Source organism: Miniopterus natalensis, chromosome 2 (genome assembly GCF_054644295.1).
Source record: "Miniopterus natalensis isolate mMinNat1 chromosome 2, mMinNat1.hap1, whole genome shotgun sequence".
Lineage (NCBI taxonomy): Eukaryota > Metazoa > Chordata > Mammalia > Chiroptera > Miniopteridae > Miniopterus > Miniopterus natalensis.
In genome coordinates, this window is record NC_142082.1 from 7,480,272 (window position 1) to 7,507,787 (window position 27,516).

At 49.2% G+C, this 27,516-nt stretch overlaps 1 protein-coding gene across 2 annotated transcripts in view; it reads right to left on the reverse strand.

Annotated features, from left to right (window-relative positions):
- IRF2 (interferon regulatory factor 2) overlaps positions 1-27,516 on the reverse strand; it is a 69,692-nt gene that overhangs the window by 9,921 nt on the left and 32,255 nt on the right. For both annotated transcript variants that reach the window (XM_016211279.2, XM_087814079.1), the window contains exons 2-6: positions 24,978-25,073; positions 18,707-18,806; positions 17,552-17,728; positions 17,222-17,268; positions 9,780-9,897 (exon numbers count right to left, since the gene is read on the reverse strand). In XM_016211279.2, the coding sequence (XP_016066765.1) occupies positions 9,780-9,897; positions 17,222-17,268; positions 17,552-17,728; positions 18,707-18,806; positions 24,978-25,064 (529 nt within the window). In that variant the 5' untranslated portion in view covers positions 25,065-25,073. The remainder of the gene's footprint in view (positions 1-9,779; positions 9,898-17,221; positions 17,269-17,551; positions 17,729-18,706; positions 18,807-24,977; positions 25,074-27,516) is intronic.

A 27,516-nucleotide genomic window follows, 5' to 3' on the forward strand; every position in this document is an offset into this window, starting at 1 on the left:
CTGAGTAATATTCCATGGTTTGGATGGCCCACGGTCTAACTGTTCAGCCTCTGAAGGACTTCTGGGTCATGTCCATTCTTTGGCTATTACAAATAAGGCTGCTAAGAACATTTGTGCACAGGTTTCGTATCAACATGTTTCCATTTCTCTGGAAATAATGCGCCACTACGTGTCTAGTTTTACAGGAAACTGCCAAACTGCTGTCCAGAGTGGCTTGTACCATTTTACACTCCTACCAGCAGTGCATGGATAATCTTTTTTTAAATCCTCACCTGAGGACATGCTTAGAGAGACTGAGGGAGGGGAAGGGGGGGGGGGAGAAAGAGATGGATCTCTTGCCTTCCATTTGCTCCCTGGCTAGGGACCAAACCCACAACCCCGATATGTGCCCTGACCGGGAAGTGAACTGGAAACACTTCAGTGCACAGGACGATTCCAACAAACCAAACCACTCTAACCAGGCTTGATAATCTGACTTATGCACATTCTCGCCAGCTTTTGGTGTGGTCACTATTTTTTTTTTTTACTTTAGCCACTGTGACTGAGAGGCATAGAGTAAATCTCATCGTGGCTTTCATTTCTATGCCCCTAATGCCCTGCCCTACTTTTCAACAGAGCTGACCTTCAACTTCGGCTGGCATTTAATCAGACGGAACATACCCGAAAACCGGCACCAATAAACAAACGGGAATAACACTGTTTCCCTGAGGGCCTCAGCGCTCCGTCGTCAAAATCAATGCTTTACTCACACACTTCACGTGTAAGTTATTTTAACTTTTTTCTGCCCTGAAAATGACGGGGAAAGCATCGCTATCCTGTTACAAATACAGAAACTCGAGCGCAGAGGAGCAGAATGACTTGTCCAAGGCCTCACAGCTGGGACTCTGCGCAGCACTCTGCCCCTGACATTCTCTCGGCCGTCTGCAAAACGTCCAGGCCAGGAGGAAGGCGGCCCCATGCCAGCTCCTCGAGAAGTCAGCCTTCACGGGCCAGTTCCTGTTTTCACAGCTCAGAGTATTTTAATTGCTCAAGTATTTTTGCTTATAAATGGGTTCCTGTTTTGATTGCTTTGGGGGGGGGGGTGATGAAATGACTCACGTAAGGCAGGGAGAACATCACCTGATCTCTACTCGGGGCAGGTTTTAGGAGGAGCGAGCATTCGCGGTTCCCTAGTGAAGACAGGAAAGGCACCGCAGAGGCTGGCAGAGGAGAGGCGGGGGTGCTAAGAGTCCACGGAGCCGCGGCGCACAGAATGGAAGGGAAATTGGATGTTGCTTAGGTTTTCCTGGAGGGGATAAAATTAAAGAAAAGGAAAGCAGGCTAAATCTGGCAGGCAGACTCCCAAACTCTCATTTTATCCTTTGGGCTATCTATTTGAGCACGAGAACATCAATTATGCAGCTCACCAGACACAGGCTGAGCGCCGACACTGACCTCTCTCAAATTTCTTCCGCCTCTTCTCCCAAATAAAATAAGGCAGCAGGAAAACAAGATTTCCCAAGTCCTAAGAAGCATTTAGTGGGTGGAGACTGAGTGTGTGTTTGTGTGTGTGAGAGAGAGAGGGAGGGAGAGAGAGTGTGTGTGTGTGCGTGTGTGTGAGAGGACTGGGTAGGGATAAGCAATGCCCACTCTCAGGCAATTAAGATCTTATATAAATTTGGTTTATATCAAAGCCACTGTAACTTCCAGTTCCACAAAGTTCATCTCTCTTGTGCACTGTCATTTCAAACAGAGAGACAGCAGCTAACTGGGAGTATAAACAACAGCAGCAGTTCAAGCATCTTTCTAATTATATCCCTTTGTTCTGACCAAGAATTCCCTCCCTCAATTTTTTTTTCTTAATTCCCACCCTAGGATACTGATATATTGGTTTTAGAGAGAGAGGAAGGGAGGGAGGGAGAGAGACATCAATGAGCTGCCTCCCGTATGCACCCCGACGGGGGGTCGAACCCGCAACCTTTGGTGTATGGAATGACGTTCCAGACAACTGAGCCACCCAGCCAGGCCTCTCCCTATTTTTCCCACACTGTTCAACTCTGTGATTCAACTAACGCAGGTTTGTTGAGCACCTACTGTGTACAAGACATTGTTGTCAAGTCCGGGGGGGGCAGAGAAAGACCGATGGGGTCAAGGACCTGGCGTGTAAGGGCCCAGCGGGGCTACCGGCCAGCGCACGGCCCTGAGAGCGCAAGTCTGGCACAGCAGCAGCAACAAAGAGGGAAGCAGGAGAGGCCACGTGATGAGCGCTGAGGAAGTGGAACTTTTTGCCAGTTCGAGGAATCAAAGGCTTCCATGAGGCGGTGACTCGGAGGGGGCAGGAGAGGGCGGGAGGGCGGGCGACAGGCAGGCTTTTCACAATGCCTCTGTTTCGTTGGAGCCTTTCCCTGACCACCCCAGAACAGACTGACCTCTCTTCCCTGAGCGCCTCTTATTCACTGTCCCCACTGTTCAGCTAAAACTACAATGTGACACGACCTTGTGACAGTTCCTGACTTTCTGTCTCGCGCTGCGAGTTGATTCCATATATCTTCATTTAAGTTGCTATTGAGTGTCATCGCCCCACCAATCAGGGCGCCTGAGAGAGCTGAGGACCTGCAGGAGACCTTTTCCCACCAAGTCACAGCAGACGCCCCTGCCTGGCACCAGACAGCAGCTCAGCGAATCTCCGGGGAAAAGACCGGGCTCACCGGCCGCAGCCAGAGTCCTGCAGGAGCCCGTGGCCACCTGCAAACACCGGATTTAACAACCCGTTTTCTACAAAATTTCAAGACATCTAGCAAGTGGGCTTCTTTAGACCTCGGGGAAGTGATAAAGACACAGGAAGGCAGCGTTCCAGAAGCTGCAGGCAGGGGGAGGAAATGTTTGGGGTGATGGAGATGTCCTACGTCTTAACTATAGTGGCAGTCACACAACAGCACGCTTCTGTCAAAATTCACAGCACTGTCTGCCTAAAAGGGGTTCGTTTTCCTGGGTTTCCCTTAATCTATGCGACTTAAGACAAAAACAGTAGATAAGCACCTCTACTCAACTTTTAAAATGAAATGCACTGGGTAACACTGGTTAACAACATTATGTAAGCTTCAGGCGTTGGACCGGCTAACACTGCCTCTGCCCACTCGATCGTGTGCTCACCACCCGAAGCCCCGTCTCCTTCCGTCACCACGTATCTGACTCCCTTCACCCTCTCCTCTGAATGCTGGTCACCGGGATTCCAAAGCAAGTCTTGTTTCCAGGCTACAATCCGGACTCCCAGTTAACATAATTACACTATCTGTAAGGCTACCGGTCCCCTACTAGTGTGCTGCTTTATGCCTTGGGCAGGGTCGACCACTTCTCTCCACCTGGACAATGCTGTAGACTCTAGAAACTCAGAGTCGCAAGCCCAAGGGAGAAGCAGGGAGCTTGCAGCATCTGAGATGCTCTCTGGCTGTGCTGTAGGCACCACGCCCATCAATCTCTCTCTGCCTCTGTCTCTCTCCCTCTCCATGGGAACTCACACTTCCCTGCACCACCAGGCTTTGCCCCAAGTGACAAAACATACTGTAACACTTGACTCATGATAACTGAAAAGTCACAAGAACCGCAAACTTTTCAGTAACCTACTACAGTAAACACAGGCAGGGGTGGCACCCCCTGGGTGCTCAGGCATCCCAAACTGGTAACTAATCACAGCACAACCTAACATTCCTGAGCACTTACCTTTGCCCACCCCACCCCCTGCAACCCACAGGACCCCACACCCCATGAGGAAGGTACAGTCGTCGTCCTCATTTCAGACACGAGCACAGACATCAGGGAGAGTTAAATAACTAGTTCAAGGTAAGACAGTCAGTCAAGAGGCAGAACCAGGAGTCAAACTCAGCGTTCCCTGACTCCAAAGCTCAACTCGGGTACTTCGCGGCGCGGTTTCCCTAAAAGAAAGGGTTAATCGGCAAGTTCATGCTGAGCGCCTCTTGGCTTTCTAAGCCCCTCTTTGGAAAAAGACATTCAATTCTCACCTTAATGAAACTCCAGGCTCATAACCAATAATGAAATTGCTTTTCAACAGTCCTATATTGGGTCTCCAGAGGTTGGGGGGGCCAGAAACCCACTCAGCATCCCCAGCTTATTAAGATCAGCACGTGAGGAAAAGAGCTGCCCACAGGAATGCAGCTCTATCTGGACCTGGCTGCTGAGAATTACAACAATATTATTCATGGCTGGTTACTGATGAACCAGTCTGATGCCTTAAAAGGTCATTCTGGCTTTATTAACAATTGTTGACTCAACGTAGGGCTCCACCGGAGAAAGCAGTTGTCCCCACGCCTGAGAGGGAGCTCTTACTAAAAGCAGGGACTATCAGAGGCTAAAAGGTCTTTGAAGGTGGGTAGGTCCCCACTGCTCTACAGCTGAAACCCAGACAGGCAGGGAACATCGTCAAAGTCACCAAGTGGCTGCAGGGTCAAAGATAAAGCTCATTGCGGGGTATATAAAACGAGACAGTCCGCATGGTGCTATGGAGAGAGTCCTTCTTGGCCCAGTACGAAGTCTGAGATTTAAAACTGTAAACATCAGCCCTGATCACAGCACAGACGGAGCCTACTTTTCCAACTCAGATATACTTGAATATATTTCGATGACATCACAGCCATTATCAAGGTATTTTACCACCTTGCACCATTACACTCACTGACCCTTGTACCTGTGAGGAGGGCAGGATCGGTATTATTATTTGTTTTATAGATGAGGAAACAGAGTCCCAGGGAGGTTAGGGAGCTTGCTCGAGATCACGTACGTGGTAAATAAGAAACTGCAGAAGCCAAGTGTTTTAACTTCTATTCTAGTGTCCTTTTTAAAAAAAACCAATAATACAACAAAACATGGCCATGGTTTGGTCTAGGAGCCCAGGAGCAATGGTGGAGAGACAGTGTCTGTGGGCTGGTCATTCAGAGAAGGGAGCCCTGTCCTAGCAGGGCAGACTGCCCCTGACAGCAGCAGGCCGATGCAGGTGCTGGGTGAGGCACCAGGGTGCCTGGCACAGTGTCTACTCTTCCCACCCCCGGGAAAAACAGCTTCACATACAGGGGAGCAAACAAGCTGCCCCAGCAAAACTCAGTTCATCCATATGTCTCAAGGGTGGACCGTGTGGGAGCAGAAACCCGGGCAAGCCTCCCGGGCTCGCCGCGTGAACTCACCAGCGGGACTGCGCGTGCTGTGTCCACAGAGCCTTAGCGGCCGCTCCCAATAGCAAACTCATAACCAACCTCGCCTTCTCTCTGCCCGGCACGTGGAAGTCACACTGTTCGGAATAAATCAGATTCCAGAACAAGGGTAAAAGGGGTGGGCAGGGGCCAGGACCCTGGGGCCACGAGGGACACTCCGGGTCTTTGTCCTGCGGGCGCTGGTGACACAGTGGGACGGGCATTTTTTTAATCACTGTGTGGAGAATGAATGGGGAGGGGCCAGAATGACAGCAGCGCTCAGACGGGAGCAGAGGTGCCCGGGAGCAGCTTCGGAGCTAGAAAGACGGGGACTGACTTGAGAAGCAGGATGTGGGAGGACAGGAGGACTTCGTAGTTAATTACACATGAGGGGGTGACGGGCAAGGGGGAAGGAGAGATTATTATGCAGCCTAACAAGAGGGCAGGTCTCTTGGGTAAATAAAAACCTCTTAAGGTTGAAAAGATGATGGTGAAACTCCATTGCCCGGGGCTCCCGGCTGCATGCGGTGACCGAGAGCACGTGCCAGGCAGTCTCCCCTCTGCGACCAGGCTTCCCAAGGCCCAGTCCGCGGAGGCAAATACCAAGTGTGTTATCTAGCGGTCCTAAGTCTGGGTACACTGTCACATCCTGCTTCACATCTCACCTGGAGTTTCACGTTGTCCTGAGTTCTCTAGGGGTCCTGGTAAACTTGGATGCCTTGTCTCTGGCCCCTGCTCCTGGGGGGTAACCAGCTCAGTCCACCCAGAAGAAGGCATGGGGCACAGCCCCGGGAAACAAGCACGGGAGACCTCCTCTTGCCCCCTCCTAAGAGGTGGTGCCTTCCACCTAAAGATGTACCCAAAGCTACTATTTATCTTGCAGGTGGAATTTTTCGTATCTTAAGCACCAGGAAAAATGGCAAAAACAACAGGGACCAAAGGAGCTGGAAAAGATGAAGACAGTTCCACAGCCTAGGGTCACTTTCAGCCACCCCCAAGTCACTGTGAATTACGGTGCCAGGGGCCCTCGGGGGAAAGGGGGGCCCATGCTGTGAGTCTGTTCTGCTTCTTCAGTCCTCCCTGTGGACACCTGAGTATCTAAGTTGGCCTGAAAAAGCTACTCAAGCCCTGGCGGCTGTGGCTCAGTTGGATGGGCCTCATGCCATGGACCAAGGTAGTGGTTTGATTTCCGGTCAGAGCACAAGCCTGGGTTGTCCGTTCAGTCCCCAGGGGCTGTGCGTATGGCATGTTCAGCGCCTATGAGAAGCAGCCAATGTGTGGTTCTCTCTCACATCAATGTTTCTTTCTCTCTCTTCCTCTCTCCCCCCCTCTCTAAAAATCAGTGAAAGTATGTCCTTGGGTGAGAATTAAAAAAAAAAAAAGCTACTCAAAGGTTAAAGTTAGTCAAATTTGGAAGCAATTATGGGCAGACAAAATCAAGACAAAATCCAAATTACACTGTTTCCTGATTTGTCTGTCTAGTCCCTTCGGGTTGCCTGACTCACTTCTGAGCGCAATGAATAGCCTCCCTGTTGGTCGCAATCTCTGCTTTATTGAAGGGTGGGGGTAGCTTTTATGGAGGAACACAATGGGTTGTAAAGCAGGGCCAGGGAGTCCAACAGATGCCCGCACCTGCACACTTCCTACCCGGGGGCCCATCTCAGAACAGCTCAGCAAAAGCCGCTCGCCCAGGCACCATGCCACGGGGCAGTCAGAACCATTCAACGTGCTGCTGACGTCTCCCGCTTCCTAAAAACAGGAGTTACTGCACATGCCAGATAATACAGTGCTGGAGAAAAGTGAAAAGAAAAGCAGGGTGCCCTTTCTCCCTCCCGTTGAGGGGAGAGCAGGGACAGGCCTTCAGGGTGCAAACCTGTGCATTTAACCACACAGGAGAGAGGGACATTAAAAGGCATGTTTTAAACATGGGGACGTCGCACTCCTTTTTGGTGGGCCCAGCCAGCCAGATGGGAAAGGAAATTCGGCTGCTGTGGTCTAGAAGGCAAGGCAAGGCCAGGATACAGCCTGCTGACAGCCATGTGTGTGCATGTGTGTGAGTGTGTGTGCACACGTGTTTTCCTGCTATGATTTGTGGCAAGACTTAAAAGTAAAACTTAGCAATCAAGCAAGAGTTCAACTGTCAGGGCAACTGCACACTTCACATTTTGCACACTTACTGGATTTGCTTACGAAACAGCCACCCTGTCCAGAAAAAATGTGCTGGGTGGTTGGTCTCCGCTGGTTTAAGTTAATGATTTTCAATCCACTGCCCTAGCCAAGAGCCCTACACACACCGTGAAGAAATACTAGCATATTTGCTACTCATTTCCACTCCCAACTCTAACCTTATAAAATGCTCATGAAGCAGAATGAAGGCACCTCGATGCTCTCATCTTGCTGCCTAAACACAAAACCGAAATGAACTCTGGGTTTAGAAACGAATGAACTGGAGGCAAGAAATGGTGTTGTGTTAAATAAAGCGTTTTAAGGAGACGCAAACTCCAGCAGCCTTGGAATGGGGATCCCTGTGTTTCCCCTCTCTCTCCACAAATCCCAAAGACAGGGGTGGCTGATTAGTGGTCACGGGGGAGCCTGGAGACAAACGCTCCGTGAAGGGTTTACAATCAAGGCAGAGCTACTGTTGGCAGAGACCACACATCACCCAACCTTCCAAATACTTGTATCGACCCACTTCACATATAATTACGTACCTTTGGAACGGCCACCAACTACAAAGAAAGATATTCAAACTCATCTCACTGCCATCGTTATTTTATTATTAAGCCAAGGGACAGAATCACTTAACCGAACAGGTGATCCCTAACCACACCTGCTTCCGTCCTGGCCCCAGAGTAACAACTCATTAGGTTGGTTCCAAGCGTGTGTGGCACCATCATAGTGGGGCAAAGAGCAATCGCCCTGACTGAGACGTTACACACTGAGACTCAACAAAAATGTGTAAAAGCCCACCGCTGCCCTGATGAGGGGGATGGGGGGGGTAGGGGAGGTGAAGCAGCTGGGGGCCTCAGAAAAAGGGCCCAGGAGCGGGGACAGCTGGGCTGCTGGGCTGGCAGGACACCTCCCTCCAGAGGGGAAGTGACAAGGACACTTGATCCTGATGACTCCCCTAAGCTCAGAGCTCTCTGTGGGACAACCTGGCTCCACGAAAAAGTGCCCCGTGGAGTGTGAGCACCAGGAGGCAGCCAGGCCAGGCCTGCCCCGAGACACAGCCTGCATTTAACACACGCAGCTCCCTCCGAGTTCTCCCGAAAACCTCCGTACTCAGGGGACTCCCGGATGCATGGTCCCACTTTCAGTACCCCCAAACCCAGGGGGACGGGGAACGAGGTGGCTGACGACTGTAGTGGCTGTGCCCTCCCATCTGTACCCAACTAAGAAGCAGAAAGGAAGGAGCCCAGGCGCGAGGCTTGGTCTTGTACCCTCTCTGATCTCTCTGGTTCTTACCAGCATCACACTGCTTACAACATGGAGCAAAGTTTCACGGACCAAAAGGTACCTGTGGGCAGAGCCCCACTACTGGATTCTGGGGCTGGAGCTGAGCTTCTGCCATGGCCAGAGCCCCCACCCACCACTCACAGCAGCATCTCAGCAGGACTTTATTCAGATATAAATCACACTCTCACCCTCCTGCCCAAACACTTCTAAACGGTGTTTACATTGTGTTTGCATGTCAGACTTTTGTGCACTTCATTGTTATACTTGAATTAAAAGAATTTTTTCGAAACACACCCTCCAGCGTGTTGGAAATAAACCCCAACCTCCTTCCCATGGCCTGCAAAGGGCCCCCCACACCTGCCCTGCCTCCCTCTCCGAGGGACCCCCAGGTTGCTCACTATTCTGCGTCACACCGGCCTTCCCCGGCCCCCCATGGCGCCCCACACTGCCCCTCCTCCCCCACCGGCTGCAGGGGAAGCACCACTCCTTGGAGAAGAAGCCCCCCGGTCTACACCCAGCCCCTGGTGCTCGCTCGTCCATTCTTCCCCTTTGCAGCCTCAGTTATCTGTGGCTTTGTTTACTGTCTCCCTCTGTGAAACTAGGAACCGGGCTGCCCTGCTCCCCAACCTCCTTCCTGCTCATAGTACCGAGTCTGGCATATCGAAGGTGCTCAAAGCTCCTTGTGGAACCCAAGTGTGCCCTTTGGCAACACATCTCTGGGCCTCAGTTTCTGCATCTGGAAGAGGAGCGCCACCACTGTGGCAGACCTGCCATGCACAGGTGCTGAGGGGAGGACAGTTGGCCTTCCCCCAAGTTAAATAAATAACTGTCCATGTGAGCAATTATTGAAAGATTAAGAGCTGCTAATCATTAGCCACTGGGGAAATAAAACCATTTCATCTCCTTGGACTCTCCTGTGAAGTCACCCGCACCCTATTTTCTTGAGGCTGAGCGATGGGAGTCCCTTTATCTGCTCTTCAAAGACCTTTATTTTTCAGCCCTGAAGTCAGGGGGCAGGAACTTGCATTTTCAGACAGTTCCAAGACCCCCTCCCACTGTGTTGTTTCAGATCATGTTTTACAAATTTTAGACCCCAGAGGGCTGCTCATGTGTGTAAAAGGTGAGATGTCAAAAACGGTTTACCTATGATGTTCACCGTACTATCCACTTCATGTTTTATAGCTGAAGTCAGGACCGCGAACTCGGGAGAAAGATCACTTACTCCATTACTAAGCCCCAAAGATGACTCAACTGGTTCTTGCTAGGAAGAAGAAAAGAAAAGAGAATTGAGAACACTTCCTGTTCCCCCCTTTTCTCAGCTTAAGCTCGCCCCTCTGTCTGCTTTCTTTCCTGCTGGGCCGTCCCCCTGTCCCCAGTCGGCCTGGAGCTAAGAAGCACGTAGGTCCTGCGCAGGCTCCTCCTCGGAGGAAGGGCCCCGCGCACCCACCCGCCTTTCTGACACGCTTCACCTGCGACAACGCTCCACGTTACACGGGGCTGCGTGATGTCTATGTCCATGGAAAGTACCATGTGCCTAGATCCCAGGTCCTCCTGCCCTGAGGGAGGCGTGCGTAGAGGGAGGGGTCACGTCATCTCTTTTACAGCTATTTCTAGGGAAAAGCTCCCTCCACTACTGCGGAAAATGCCTGGGCCACTGGCCTGAGCGCAGGCACCCGGAGGACACTGTGGGTGAATTCTTCCCAGATGTTTGCCCTGGACTCTGGCCACGGAGCACCCTGCTCAGAGGATGGGGGGCTGATAACACGGGCCCAGTCCAGCAACCCCACACCCACAGCTTCATGGAAATGCTGTTTAAGTGCCTGAGTGTCCCGTGCAGCCTGAGAGGCTACATGTCCATGCGGGTGAGGCAACGCGGCCTTTCTCCTTTTCCTCGGGACAGCCCCAGGCCCCTTCCTTCATGGGCATCACAACTCCCAGCCTCTGAGAGTGCCACCCACCCTGGAGAGCCCGTCCGAGCGGCATAGGGACTATCAGCATGGCGATGAGAGAGCATCTCCTCCGAGTGAGACGCACTGGCATCTGTGAGAGCAACTGAGCCGGACAAAAAAGCAACTCAGGACAACACCTTCAGGAAACCAAAACAGAGAGGAGAGAGGAGAGGAACGAACACAGGATGGGAGCAAATCAGGTGAGGTCGGTATGGCTGTGCTTTGGGAAGTCCAGAGTGCTGTCATCTCTATGGCATGTGGGCCATTTCTATCCATTTATTTCTGAGCTACTTGGAATTAATGATGACCCCCCCCCAAACACATACACACACACACACACACACACACAGTGACTCAGGGAAGACACACAGGCAAGGGGGGGAAATGGCCTCTTTCGTGATCCCACCTGGCAAACTCCTCCCACAATAACTATAACTTCGAAGACATCACTTCATTATACAGTTCAGTTCTAAAAAAATAAAATAAAAATCATGTAGTGCATGGTTGACCAGATGTACCAAAGGAGGGGGCCATAAGGAAGGGCCCAGGACAGCCCCACTGGGCAGGACTATCACCCCTCTCCTCCCTCATGCATCTTCCCCTCTTTCACAAGTTCCAAACAAGAAGTCTGTCCTTCCTGGGAAACCTCACTTGCCAATGACTAGCATCACCATCTTTTCTCTTGACTTATGGCCAAGCTTCTGGACAAGCACCTGCCTTCCCCAGACTTGCCTCCGGCCTGTTAGAGCCTGGGTCTCCCACCACTCCAACTGGGGAATGAGCTTCTGGCTCCCTGGGGCTGGGGTGCCGGGAAAGACAGGCCTGGCTCTACAGCCACACGGGCCTGGGGTCCAGGCCCAGCCCCTCCACCTCTCACCAGTCGCAGGACTTTATTAAAGTCTTTAAGCCTCTCTCAGGGCATGGTGGACGGCTGTAAGCTCAGGACAACAGGACCCACGTCATGAAGAAGAGGTGATGGCTATGTGAGAGGAATGTGCACCTGGCACTTGTTTTAAAAAAATGCTCGCTCGTATCTCGTCACCAGTACAACTCTGCTCACCCCAACCCAATGACCTTCTTTCCTCAAGTCCCTCTCCCTCGACACCACACTCTGACCCCTTACAGGAGGCCTGCATGTCATCTCTGGACAAGATGACACCTGACGCTGCTGTAATTCACCTTTCTGATGGCACCTTCCTTCTCGCTGTTCCTCAGTGGCCCCTCTGCATGTCCCCTCCCCAGTCACTTCCATTTCCTCAGTTCTCTCAAAGGCAACTACAGAGCACCTGAAGGAGTTATGGAGAGAACGGCTCACAGCCACATGTTTCTTTTGTTGTCTTAAGCTATTTTTTACTCATTCAACTTCTAGATTTCTCATAAAAGTAACGGGGCAGTCAGACGTGCACATATTTAACAACCTAAATTATTCCGATTTCTCAACTGAAGACCTCTCAGTGTTTCACATGATCTACAGTTTAATTAGAGACAAGTGACATTTCATCACTTTACACTTGAGAAAACTATGACTCGGAGACTAAATTAATTTTCCGAGATCCTGTGGAGACACAGGAACTGGACTTGGTCCCTGATCATGCGACATGGTCCCAGTCCAGGAGCTTCCCACCTTAATCAACACTGCGTCCCGCACTGATTCCAACGGAGACTGAGACGGAACCGCGTTCGGCCTCACTCGCTCGCCCACCCCGCCTGGTACCCTGCTCTGCTCCTCATGGGGCAGGAGAGTCTGCCAGGGGAGACCGAGTCCCACTACTCTGAGCATTTTTACTCCTCCCACCCCCGCTTCAAAAACAGCCTGTCCCTGTCAAAGTCTTCGGTGCTACCATCTCATTGGCACAGTCACTCTGGACGGACAAAGTGGTTGTCACTTCGAACTCCACACGTCCAACGTTAAACTCACCCTTCTCCATGAAACACACGCCATTCCCAACGATCCCCTCTGTGAGGGCTGAAGGCCCGGGGCCTCCCCTGGGACCCACTCCTGGCTTCACCCTCTGTCTTGTCTTCCCTTCTCCAGAGAAATGCCTCCTCCTCTCGGGCCCAGCTGCCACCCAGCTTCACCTAAACTTCCCACGGCAGTCTCTCCTCCCCCCATTCCCTCCTATCGCCATGGGAAACACCTCCCTTCAATACCAATTCCATCATGCTCCACCCCTCCCCAGGGGCTCAGCTCTGCCCTATTTCACGAAGTCATCCACAGTTTGGCCACCCAGTTTTCAAACTGTGCTCTGAGCAGTGCCCCCATCTGATTAAGGTTTAAAAACTGAGACCCCCTGTGACCACCAATGAAGGGATCGCTCTAGTATCAGCCCTGACAGGTGATCATCTGGCCTGTCTCGGGACAGTGACAGGGAGCATACTGTTTTTTAATCCAGCTCAAGTCACTGTTAGAGACAGCAGCTTGATTAGAAAGTTCTGCTAAACCATGACCTGCTTTCTGAACTTCTACCCAGAGGTCTGCATTCAGAACTAACACAGACCAGGCCTCCTCCTCACCCGGTGACGTCAGAGGTCCTCCTAGATGCTATTGTCCACCCCAACACCAATTCTTTGATCCAAAAGCACTTTATAGTTTCAAAGCACAAATCTTTCATCTGCGAATGATCCTTTGAGGCAGGAAGCCTTCATTTCTGATCCTGCCCACCTACCTGTCTTCGCTTCCCACTGCTCCCTCACACAAACTCCTGCTCTAATTACACCAGTTTCCTGGCTCATCCACTGGAGACCAAACAGCAGCTCTAACCTCCAGGCCCTCGTGTATGATGCTCCTGGGTGATGAAGAATGGCCTGTGTTTTAATTCCATCCATCCCCCCAGGGCCTGGCTCAGATCCCAGAGCCTCGAACAGTGCAGAGGCCCAGAGTGCGGTGAGAGACCACAGGTTCTGGGGCTGGACTAACATGGACTGAAACTCCAGCTCCACGGAGCAGTGCAACCTCAGGATAATTACTCAACCTCTCTGAGCCTCCATTTCCTTGTGTGTGAAGGGGAGATAACCTGCCCATCACAGGGGCTCTAAATGAGATGATCGAAGCCTAGCTCTTGGTAGGGGCCCCAAAACGTCTGCTACCATGCCTCTGTTTTACTCACTTCTGTCCTTATTGATCTTGACCCTGTGACATTTTAGAAACATATATGTGCACTGATAATGTACAATCTAGTATTACTGATTACTGTGTTCCTTATTTTCACTTCCTTAAGTAGCCAGTTACCTCCTGCAGGTGGATCTTAGTTCAGGAGAGAAGGGCTCACTGAGCAGCAGGGTATACTAAGAGAACGGCAAGGCATAAGGAGGCCGCACCCCTGCACCTACTCACGGCCAAGGGACCCCGGGGATGCCAGTCTCAGGGGGCTGTTTGCTGAGAGAACAGGTGGCATGGAGATAAACCACCTGAGTGACCCAGGAAAAGCTCTCACAGTCAGCCCGCATGTTCCGAACATCCTCAGCTAGTTAAAACCTCAATCCAAACTGAACTGAACGAAGACTGTGAAGAGCTTGCTTCGACTGCAAATGTTCATTCCTAGTTAGGACACATAAGCCGAGTTTTCTCAGTGGAAGAAACCTATCCAGTCTGTCCAGGGGCATGTTTGCATGGGACACACGAACTCCGAGCTTAGGTGTTTCACATACAACAGGAAGTAATGTATTACTAGCTCCCTGAGGATAAGGTCCTTTAATGATACAACTCCAGAGAAGCTGGAGAGTGGACTTTGGAAATATTGTACAGAAACAGCAAGCGAACGCTATGGCCTTCGTAGTCATGGGCCACGAACTTGGGTGGTCTTATCCACGGCTACACTGCAGGGCAGATGCAAGAAGATCTAAATTCAAAGGTGGGTCACCTGCCTTCTGCTGAAGCAACAATGTCCCTTTGAGGGGCGAGTTTCCAGTATTAACCATATCTTCAGCCCAGGGAGATTTCATTTCACAACATGCAACTGGCTGGGTTGGAACTTGGCCCGCACGGCTGTGCCTGAGAGGAGGCCTCTCACTTGCTTTCCTGGGCAGATAGGGCCAAGCCCCACCCAGGGCTGTGCCTTCCACAGCTCCCTCCTCTGAGTGGCCCTGTGGAAGACACTGCCACTGCTGATGTGACTGCAGGTGTCCTTTTCTTATGAGAACACCACATGTCCTCAACTCTGAGAGACACACTTCCACATCCCTAATCACGTGTCATGGTTTCATCGCAAGCTGTTTTTCTTGCTTAGAGATACATAAATAATGATGCATCTTATAATCACTGGCATCGGGTAGTCGATGGAGTATGCAGAGAAGTTTCAGCAGTTTGTTGAAAAGTGAGCATCTGTTATTCCATGATTATTTCTCCATTCACTGAGAATATGAAATGAAATCTGCATTCTAATGTAAAACCCCCATTCCTAACCCACATGTTAAGTTTATTTATGCATCCACTTGGTCAGCAAACACTCATGCATGCACGCAGTGATCAAGTGTGCACTGATTACCTGTCCTGCTAGATGCTATGAAGGTTAGAGCAAATTCTTCAAACTCACGTATTTGTGGGGAAGCTATACTTTTCTGACTAAACAACAGTAATCATCAAAATATAGGCCCCAAAAATCTCCAAACTATGGGACACTTGATACAACTAACTAGGTTTTTTTCAATTGCAAGGAAAAATTAAGTTGTTTTAAAAGACGATGTAGGGGTAACCTGTAAATTTAAAAACACTTAAGAGACACATCCCAAAATCACAATGTGTGGACCCTATGTGAATCTTGATTCATGTAAACAGACTGTACAAAAATTATAACATGTATGCCCTGGCCAGTTGAGCAGTCACCCCGTGCACCCAAAGGTTGCCAGTTCAATTCCTGGTCAGGGCACATGCCCAGGGTTGCGGGCTCATCCCCGGTGGGGGGGGGCGCTTTCGGGAGGCGGCCGATCGTTGTTTCTCATGTTTCTCTCTCACATCAATGTTTCTCTCTCCTCTCTCTCTAAAAATCAATTTAAAAATCTTTTTAAAAAATGATAACATTCAGGGGACAACTGGGAATCTGAACACTGGCTGGATATTGATGATTCTGGGGAACTGCTGTTATTTTTCAGATGTAGTCATGACACTGAGCCATCTTTAAAGACTGCCTGTCTTTTAAAGATATATACTTAAGTATTCATGGAAAAAATGACATATCTGGAATTTGTTTCAAAATATTGAGCTAAACCACATGAAATTGTTTTTGTAGGCCAAAAATAATTGAGTATCTGCAATTTTATATCAGGCATAGGAAAGTGGGTGGAGGAACCAATGAAATCAAATGGCCACGAGCTGATTAATGTTGAAATTGCGGGGATGGTGTACAGAGTAAATTTTACTCATTTGTTTCCTTCCTGTGTGTATAAAATTTTTCCATAATAAAAAGTTAAAACAAAATTGGTCCTTAATACTGTGCTATATTTAAATAAGTCAAAAGCTAAAAATACTGAAAATGAAACTGGAAGTATGGCTATTAAAATACTCTGCCTAAAATACTTCTTTTCAGTTGTAGAGGTAAATTAGGTCTGAAATGCTAACTCTTGATCTCAGTTTTCCCTCCAACTCTACCTACCTTCACAAGTCTAACTTTATATCTGGCGTAGATTTTTAAATAATTTTTCTTCCTAGTTTGACTAACTGGCTTATTTTTAAACATTGCACTGTCTGGACAGTTTGGTGTTTTCTTTCAATAGTTATTCTAGAGTAGAAATCAGGATACTTGGCATCTCCTCTTTAAGTTCAGTTCTAAATAGCGGTGTGACCTTGGCCACACGTCCCAGCCTCTGGGTCCATGTCACTCAGCTCTCTGGAGCCTCAGCTTCCTCGTTTGCAAACAGAGCACAGTGCACCAGACAGTCTTCCCTCTGCCGGTCTAGGGGTCAGGCACTGCAGTGTCTGCTCTCTGCCCAGCGACTGAAGCTGGTCCTCAGCTCCGCATGGGACACCTCACTACCCTCTGGCTAGCTAACAAGGATCTACACACAATCTACACACAAAGGTCCTCCCGAAGGGATTTCAGGCTGCACAGCCCACTGAAAAGCCCACACACAAACACATCCCTGTGGAAAGCCTTTGGGGATTATGACAGCTGGCTTCACAGTGGAGCAGAAAAGGTCTATTGAGATCCACACTAACACGGCATTTGATCTCATCCCTGAGTCCCTGACTTAATGGCCTGCCGTGGGATACACCTATAAAAATATAGGTAGCACATCTTAATACAAGCATTTAATATTTAACATACTTTAAAATATATTTAGTAGCCTGAAAATGTCCTTAATATGATTAGATAGTAGCTGGTTGCTGGGGCTTAGTTGGTACTAAGTGACCAGCTGGCGACAGCATGGGGACCAGGGGGAGGCTGCAGACTGTCCAGCTCCGTGAGAATCTGTGACTCCATTCATAAATTTCTCCGTGAAACCGGATGAAGCGGGGGGGAGATGTGCACCTGAGCCTGCGAGCGGGCACATGCCAAGGAGGAGACGTGGAAAGCACATAAAACACAAGAGCCAAAGAACGAAGATCGACCACTTCCCCGAGGCCCCATTACTTGTTTTCATAAGACACAATCATGAACATGGTCACAACTCTGGCTTCCTCCCTGAACAACCAAAGATTACCTTGATGTGCTTAACTCTGTCTTCTTTCTCTGTCTTTGGTTTCTTTCCTGTGGGCAACAGAAGACAGTCCAGGATTAATGCATGAAGAACAGAGAAACATCTCCCCTAAGTGTAGTGCTTTCTAAACTCTCCACCGACCCGTGCAAGCGTTACTCTGTACACGGCCGCAAGTCCCAATGTCTTACTGCCTTTGGGGACCTGAGACTCATTCCCCCAGCCAGGTAAGGCCAGAATGAGCCTCCACGGTGCAAACCCCAGGCGTGGAAATAAGGAAATCATAAAGGCGCTACAATGTGTGCCAAGGGCACTGCATCGTGGACCTTTATCTACCTTTTTTAGAAGGCCGCTCCGATAAGGGCAACATCCGGTACACCCTGAAGGCGTTGTTTCCTTTCTTTATACTCCTGTCCTTTACTTCCTCGATGTCGGGCAGGGAGTTCATGGCACATCGAAAATTCGCCTTCCATGTTTTCGGATCAGGTTTATCTACGCCTGGTTGATGCTTTCCTAACAAAACAGCAGGAAGAATTAAGGTTAAGGAAAAAAGGGAGGTAGACACAGTAAAGATTTCTGGAAACACGGGATTGCTTGCAAGTAGTACAGAGAAGCAACCCTGTGCACCCCAGGCTACGCCTACAGCGACCACCATCCTGGCTTGCCTGGGACTGAGAATGTTCTTGGGATGCGGGATTTTTGGTTTTAAAATCTGGACAGTCCTGGGAAAGCTGGTACAAGCTGGGCACCCTGACTTTACCAAACAGCTTGAGAAAAAATTAAAAATGGTAGAAAAATAGGAATTGATGTCAGCAATACAGAAGGCCGGCAGGCTGGCAGGCCCATAAGCACAGGTAACTGGAGTGTCTCTTTTTTCACCTGACTCTCAAATATTAAGTTAAAAGACCATTCCTCTCAGTAGCTCCTTACTTAAATTTTGTTGTAAGTAAATATATTCTTGACTACCTTTTGACCCAAGTTTATAGCCGCAGAACAAACAAGTTCTTTATGGCCCTGGTACACACCTGGGGAACGCAAGGAGAACTTTACAGGAAATTTAAGGACTGAGTTTCTGTGGAATGATGGGTGGAGCATCACCTCTGAATGATGAAGTTTGTGCCCATGTGTCCTGGATATGCCTGAGGACAAGTCACAGGTTTTTCAGAGCTGTCTTTATGAGACTGTAACGCAGGAGATTTTATATGTGCAGTAAAAACAAAAATAAACACTGCAGTATATAACTGAAATTTGCTAAGAGAGTGGAACTTAAATGTTCCCAGTGAAAAACCAAATAATTAAAAAGTAAATACGGGCAGCAATAAATGCGTTCGTAAACTCAATGGGGGCACCCTTTCCCAAGGATTACATAAATCATAACTTTAAATATCTTACAATTTTGTTTGTCAATTACACCACCATTAAAAGAAAAAAGAAGGCATGAAAACAACGCAATAGTGCCCGCCGCCGTCAGCGATGCCTGGGCATGAATACCTGTGTGGATTGCCCAGTTCCTAAAGAGTGGGGCATCTTTCTCCACATCCCACCCGTGTCTAGCTGCATGCATCCAGGGGATCTGGAAGATCTTCTTCTCCTGGGGAAAAAAAAAATGTAAATAAGAGCTGCACCCATGGGGTTCTGGGCACCCCTGCGGAGGGTTCTTAAGTTCTAGCTGGTCAAGTTCCCCTTGAGGTGTCACTGGGCTCGTTGAGTTTCCACAGTAAAATCTACTGCAAAGCAAACCCCCTTCCCCACGGGGCCCCACACCTTAACAGTGTGCCCGAGTGAGATTCAGAGCCATGCAGTATCTGGCAGAACAGGAATGAGTCCCAAGGTCACGGGTGACAATCTAAGAGATACCAATGCGCTCCGTCATCCTGTGTTTTTCTTTAAAGACCCTCAGACAACGGACCTCTGACAAACATCTCATTTATAAGACAAACTCATTTATTAATAAGACAAACGTCTTATTATCATTTATTTCCATCATTTGGTAAAGAACTCCAGCTGCCCCAGTAAATTAAAATTAGGCATCTCTCCAGAGTAATATCCACTGGTGCCGTGAAAGGGAGTCAGGCGTACGAAGCCACTGTCACGGAGCCCGAGCATCGCGATGGCCTGGGGCAGCAGCGGGAACAGAGACTCGGCCTACTGTCCAGCCTCGTGTGTCCACCGCCCTGTGTGAACCGTCTGAGTCAGAGCTACAGAGATGCATCGGGAACAAGGAGATGACGCTCATTGTTGGAGCAAAGTCCCTCCCTAAGATTCTTCTCATATCAGACCTTTCCATCTCTCTTCCAGCCCAAGACACAATTCAAAGTTTCTAGAAAATAGTGCCTTGGAAACAAAATTACACTCATGGGAAAAACTACCCATGGGAAACCTGGTTCAACCAGCAGCACCGGCAGTCACAAGGCACCTTACACATGACGACACGTGCTCACGTGGTCTCAGTTTTGCTTTCTGCAACAACCTAATGAGCTACATACATGTTGTAATTTCCGCTTTGCAACCGAAGGAGCTGAGGGACATAATTAAATTATTTAGCCAAGGAACTTATGAGAGTAAGTGTCTAGATTCCAGACCGAGGCCAGGCGACCCATCTACAACGGTTCATCTCAGCCCAGCTTGTCTCCCCGTGCTCAAATTTACAAGATGTTCAGTTTTACAACAGATCTGACTTGGATTCTGTGGAGATTAAAGCCCACGGAAATGTATTTTTTAAGCTCTCAAGCCAGTTCTGATCATTCCCAGGTCTGGATCCCAGCAGATGCACAGGGAAGGAGAGAAAATGTCAGGAGGGATCTTCCACCACTCTGGTCTGAGTGAGAGTAGGAAGGGTCCCCGCCGACCTAAGGGGCTTGGTGCCTCTGCACAGAACCAATTACAGAGCCTGAACTCAGAGTGTTTCAGGACATCTGAGAGTTCCCCAAAATCTGGTAAAAGGGGAAATTCTGCTGTGTTTACAACTCAGTACATAAAGAAGAACCGAAAGTGAGAGACTTTTCATAGTTCGTTTCGTGTCATCCACTGAGACAGCAGTGTTTCTGGTTGGCCGTTTCCAAAAGGGCAGGTGTCAGAAAAGGGCCGAGGGAAACTGTATTGTTTAATATAGAGGAAAATCAGAAAGGAGATCACTTAGTGCACTTTTTGATGTTCGTTTGAAAATGAACGTATTTCAGTGAAAGAATGTTTTTGAAGCAGAACCTAAAGGCTTATAGCTCAAGATAGAAACCCTTAAAGAATTTGCTGTTGTGCTTTTTTTCTAGGTCAGAGGAGCTCTGGGGTGACACAATCACAAACTGATCTCATAAGACCAAGTTGGTTCTGATAAGCAGATCTTCTCAAGCACCTGCGTGCAGCCAGGCGGACGCGGCGCACACGCACAGCCTAACCCAGACTCGCAGACACTGTGCCCAAATCACGAAGCTAAAAAGTAATGACTAAACTTAGTAATTATCCACCACGGATGCCCTTGAAATGGGCAAAGGACCCAAGGGAGCCGAATAAATGGCCAATAAGCCCGGAAAGAGCCACTCAGCAAGACCAATCATCAGGGAAAAGCCAATGAAAACCATAATGAGATAGGATTTCACACCCACGAGGGTGGCTAGAATCACAGAAACAAAACCCTAAGTGTTGGTGACAATGTGGACAATCTGGCACTGCCATGCACCGCCGGTGGGATATAAAATGGGGCAGCTGCTGTGGAACACAATTTGGCTGATCCCCAAAAAGCTAAACACAGAGTCACCACAGGACCCGGTGATTTCACTCCTGGATATACACCCAAAGAATTATAAACACGTGTTCAGACAAATGCTTATCCCTGAAAGCTCCGAGCAGCCCTACTCAGAGCAGCCGAAAGGTAGAAACCACCCAAATGTCCAGCAACGGACGAATGGTTAAAGGAAGTGCTCTTTAGGCATAAAACGGAGTATTATTCAGCCACAAAAGGAATGAGGCACTGATACATCCATGTTATCATTGTGCTGAGTGCAGGAAGCCAGGCACAAAGTGCCAGTATTACAGGCGTCCATTGATGTGAAATACGCAGCCTCGGCAAATCCGCCCACAGGAAGCAGGTTCGCGGTGGCCATGAAGCAGAGGAAGGGCATGGGGAGTGACCACTCGATGAGTAAGTACAGTGTTTCCTTTTAGGGCGATGACAAAGTTTGGAATTAGATAGTGGTGATGGCTGCGTAATACTGTGAATGTCCTTAGTGCCACTAAATTGTACACTTTAAAATGAAAAATTAAAAAAAACTACACGGAACTTGTAACTAGTTTTTTGTACTACGGCGGGGAAAAGAAACCACTAATAAATACATCACACATATTTTTTTTTAAAGATCAGGTTGAAAGGTAAAGGTGAAATTCATTTTAAAAGTGAAAGAGAATCTGACAAGTAAGTATTCTGGTCATAGATCCCTGCGCTCCCTGGGACGGTGATGGCGTTGCTCTGAGTCGGCGTAGGCTGTGACATTGGTATGTGACATCAGGATGCGCCATCGGGAGCCCTGCGTGCCCAGCCCACACAGGTGGTGGCTGTGTATACACACCATGTACGGAAGGACTGCGTGCCCCAGGGTCCACTCACGTCTACATCTAAGGGCAGGAGAGATAAGCATGGCCTGAGCTGAGAAGAACATTTCGGGCAGAACAAACACACCTTGGCCCCAAGTGGAAGCCAGTTCTCTTATCTCCCTCTGCCTCTCCTCTCCCCCAATATTTGTCAGATGTCCCAATTTCATATGCTACTTTTGTTCCGAGGGGGCCTGATATTTACACAGGCACAAGCCCGCTTTCAGTGAAGGGAAGGGGAAGGTCTGGACCTCCCTGCCGACCTCCTGTGCCTGGGGAGAGCCTCGCCTGGGTGCAGACAGATCTCCAATATGAAATGAGAACCTCGGTAACCAGAGTGGGGATTGATCGGAGCTGCTAGAGAAACAGTGGAGCTGGGCCTGGCTGCCTCCCTCCCTTCCTCTAGAAGTGGCCCACGGAGACCACGTGCGAGCATCTGGACACATCCAGAACCAACCCAGTCCCTTCAACAAGCCCATGGCAAGAGAGCAACAAAGGGGGCAAACTTTCCACAATCAGGAGAGACTTCCAGTCACAAGAACAAAGCACAACGCGTGGGCCTTCTCTGGATTCTGATCGAAGGAACCAGTACTAAAAAGATATTCTGGGACGACTCAAGGCATCCTGAACATGAATGGGGCAGTGATGACACTAAAAACATACGGTTAATTTTTCTGATTGACAACGGTATTATGAATAAATGAGAAAATGTTAAGTCTCATAGAGGTACACTGCCAGGGAGTTGCTTTAAAATACCACACACACACACACAAATATATACACACACACACAAAGATAACAAAATGTTGATAATTGTTAAACCTAGATGCACATTACTAAATTTAGATGGGAATTTGCTAGGCTACGCTTTCTAATCGTTAGGCTATTCAAACACACTAAGCGTATTTGCAAATACTCATAATAAAAAGTAGCTGGCCCAAGCCAAGGCCCCATTTATGAGCTAGTTACAAGACTGCTTTGCCAAACCTCCTCGCGGCTCCTTCCGAGGAACCCAAAGGACCCATTTCATTACCACTCTCCTCCCAATTTGGGGGGCGAGGCACAATTGAACCTTCTGCGAGGACAGCTAACTGCAGTATAACAAGTGCCTCCTGGGTACAGGAGACTTGACAACATGGTAAGTCAAGCCAGCCCAAATCGGCGGACGTGTTAAAAAAAAAAAAAAAAAGTAGAACGAAACGTGTTCTCTTCAGAAGTCAGGAATTTCTGCTTTAATTTCACACTCTAAATCAATACAGGCAATGCTACCTTGTTCTACAAAATATAATCCTACTTAACCTCCCTATGCTTTCATTTCCTTGCCTGTAAACCAGAAAAAAATAGCAGTTACCCTGCCCACAGTGGGGCTATGTGAACTGAGGCATGCAAGTTGCTTAGAGGGGCGCCTGGCACGTACTCAGTGTTAGTTTTCATTATTAGTACGACCATTGTCAATGGTACTCAGTACCTGTGCCCCTTCAACTCTCCGCGACCATCTCCCCTTTCCTGAGACCTCCCGTGCACCCCTTACAACTGAGCAGGCCGAGGCACGACCTCATTTCTTGTTTGCTTCTTGTTTACTTCTTAGAAGAGGCTAATTAAGAAGCCCCTCCCAAATACAAATCCAAAACCCGAGAGATGCAGCAAGCCCAGAAAAATCGACTGTTTGCCATCAGACCTTATGATCCATGACAGGTCCCATGAGATGACCACACGGTTTCTTTAGGTCATTCCTATTTACTTCGTACCCCACCTCGTTTCCAGAAGGACTCACTTAAACAGACACATTCAAATACAGTACCGTTCAATTAAAAATAAGTGAAAAAGTAGTAGGCGAGGGAAAGGGAACAACAAAAGCAAGATCTGAGAGATACCTGAACCATCAAATGAGGCCAGGAGTGGTATTAGTTAAAAAAAAAAAAAAGAAAAGACGCTGCATATCCTGTACACTTGTAAGTGGCCACAATCTGGCTCTAAGCTCTCGGCACATGATACAGAGATAAAGCCTGAGCAGCGAAATCGTGTCCTTAAGATCAAAAACGGGGGCGGGGGGGCAGAAGAAGACAAAGAAACTTTCTCAGAAGAACTGCAATATTCCTGGTAGTGGGAGAGAAACCTCCCTCGCCTCTTAAAGGCATGATCTGTTACATGTAGTTGCTTTTCTAAATTATACCTACATAACCTCAGGTGTTCTTTATTTTTACAGACACTGTCTCCCTGAGTCACCCCTACCAGGTAGGATCAATTAAGTTGAGATGGATAGATAAGGAGAGTTCATGCACATGGGGGCAGGGGACAAATAAGGAGTCTTTATGTATATGGGAGAGGGGATAAATGACTGAATGCTTCTTTCTGTGACAAGCAGACACACAAAGAGGGTTTCAAAACAGAAAAGACAGTTTTAACCACGATGCTGCACATCTGAAGCCAACATAATATTGTATGTCAGCTGTAATTGATAAATAAAAAAGAGAAATGAAAATAACTTTTTAAAGAGAAGACTTTTTTGAAAGACAAAAACAAAAGTTTTCTTCATATGGAGAATGTTGGAAAGTAATCAATATGCTCCATTCCCAATATGAAACCTGGAGCCTCATGTCCTCTAATCCTAGAGAGCCAGGGGAAGCAGGCAAGGAATTTAGAAGAAAGAAGGTAAGAAAATACAACAAGAGGCTCCCCGTGAGCAGTCATCCAAACTACCAGCGGCGAGCTGAAACTGTAAGCCAAGGGGGAGGCTACAGTCTGAGACGGTGGTAAAAATATTATAGAATAACTTGATGTTTTTATTATCAGTTTTGCTTGGTTGATTTTTTTGCAATTAACAAGCATAAGATTTTGAACACAAAGAACAATTTTACTTTCAGAGATCCATATGCACATGCTTTAGTAAGGATCACACACACGTACACACACACACGCACATGTACACACAGGTCTACATACACACACACACATGCATACATGCACACATACACACGCACCCACACATGTATACATATACACACACACACACACAGACACACTCACACACACACACAGACACACACTCTCACACACAGACACACACAGACACACACTCACACACACACAGACACACACTCTCACACACACAGACACACACTCTCACACACACAGACACACACTCACCCCCCACACACACACCCCCGCGCCATGGGCTCACCTTGTTCAGCCACTTGAGCCCGGGTATCGTGTTCGAGTTTATCTGCTCCTCCAGCCAGGGGCGCATGCGCATCCTCTCCACCGGCATGGTGCCCGTCTGCGGAGAGGAAACCGACATCAGGCACTTCTGCTACCGATTGTGGCGCCCACACTGTAAAGTCCTACACCCCAGCCTGACCCTCCCCACTGTCCCACAGCCTATGTGTCTGTGACGGGGGAGGGGGCATGCAGAGGGGCTCCGCCCCAGAGCCACCGCCCCTGCTCGAGGTGGCGGGTCATCCCAGAGGGGCTGTCCTGTGGGCAGTGCTGCGGGCCAAGTCCGCTCTCAGCTGGGAGGGTCCCACGGACAGAGGCCGGACTGGCAGACACTCGGCTACCCAGAGGGCCAACCTCTGAGCGACCTTCCCTAGAGCTGGGTCTTACCCACCCCCCCCAGCAGTCTGTGTCAACAGCACACGCGTTCAGTGTCCAGCACTCACAGCATGAGGTTGTACAAGGCTGTGGGTGTTATCTTCCCGAGGACCAAGGGGGGCCGTGCAAAGCAGCTGTTGTGGGAAAGACCTAGTATGACCAATTCGTGCCTTTGGGATATCTGGATTACAGAAATGCTCTGACCCCACACTGCCACTTCAAGCTCTAAAGGGATCAGGTCACCTGGGTCCAAGGTCCTGCACCAAACAGCATTCATTTCCTCTGGACGTGTTCCCTCTCTCCCCAGCGCTCACCAGCACCTGCTCCCGTTTACCCGCAAGGACCCTCTTCACTGTCCCCCCACCTGATTCCATCCTACCTTGTCCTGCAACTTACTTTCCCTCTGCAAAGCGTTTCATGGGCTGAACGCCTTTCCTGGACCAGCTCACAGAGTGCTCCTCCCTGCCTTCCGCCTGCTCCTCCCAGCCTTTCCCTTGTCCATCAACACGTGTCCAGAGGAGAGTCGCTAACAAGGTACTGTCCACCCCTCATCCGCACCCTATTTACACAAAAAATTTCAATCTAATGTGGATTCAAAAGCCAAGACCACGCCAACTCAAGCCCCATTCTCTAGGGATTCATGGATGGAGTAACATACTTCTCTTTCCACCCTTAAGTGTCTCTACTTTCTTTTACTCATTTCTTCTAAAAAAAAAAAAGTGAGCTCTGGAGATGCTATTGACATGAACTTGGGCCGAGATCATAGAAGTCTCATTAACTCTCTCTTCCAGCTTGCAAAGGACCTCCTCCCTCCTCTACGCCCTGCTCCCAGCTCATGCCACAGTGCAAGCATCATTACGCGACCCGGGTGGGGCCGTGCCCTTACCTACAGAGCCTAATTCAATTTTAGAACTAAATTCTAGAACTTGCCTTTCCCTTGTACGTTGCCCCCAGTTCAGATGCACTCACTGATGCGGGTGCCTCCGGCTCCCTGCTCACACCATGCCCTCTCCCCTCGTCCCGTGGGCCTTGGCAATCCTCACCCATCCTCCAAGACCTAGCACCCACCCTCCTTCCCCACAGGGCTTGCCAGGCCATGCCAGCCAGAAGGAACCCCTCCTCCAACTCCCACAATACTCCCCGACCTTGCACACTCGTTCGAAAATCAAACAGGGCTCCAGGGAAGCAACTGCAGGCTCTGTACTCTTACCTAACTCTTCCCTGAACTGTAAGCTTTCAGCTGCGTACACTCTCCCTCCCCAACCACACTGTAAGCTCCCTGAGAGTGGGACCCCCACCTCTTAGAGGTCTTCTAGTAATCCTACGAAGCCCAAACGCTGCCTTCCACCCAGGAGGCGTTCAATACAAGGGCCAGGCCAGTTCTGAAGACCAGCGGCCGCTGAAGGTTCGCTCCATCCGCTCGCCCGGTCACCATTCTTTGAGACGCGTGAGAAAACTTCACAGACAGCCCCAAGGGACACGAAATGGCCACGAGGAGCCCCAAATACAGCTGCTCTTGGTGGTTCTCCAGTCGTCCCATTCACTCAGACATCACCCATTCAAAGATCATTTACTGAGAATGATATTCCAGGAGCAAGAAAAGGAGAGACGTTCCTAACTCCTAGCCTAAGAGAAGACAGGAGAGAACTGTCACACCACACAGAGGGCCCTGTGTACAGAACAAGGAGCTACGGGAGAGATCTGGGAGCGCTGGGGAAAGCTGTCCACAGAAGACGGATGGCTGACCACTGGGAGGGCCCTGCCCAACAGGGTGACGGCCGCCAACCTGGTCTCAAGATCTCAGGACCCAGAGAGAGGGCAGCTAGGTCCAGAGCAGGAAAGCAAGCAGGGGGGAGGAGCTAAGGTAGGGCCATTTTCACATCCCTGTCGTTATAATCAGAATATATTTCCTCCCATATTCTTTTCACAAACGACCCATTTAGGGGGGAAAAAATGGTCACCTAAAATATTTCAGAAAGCTTGTCTGTAAAACGAAAGCTTACATGGGCAGGCACCGTCCGCCTTGTTGCTTGCGGATGGCGCACCTGCAAGGCCGCCGACTGCCTGAGATTTATCTGTAACGCCCAGGGCCCTTCTCGGGAGGCCTGCGCGGTCGTTAGCGGGCACGC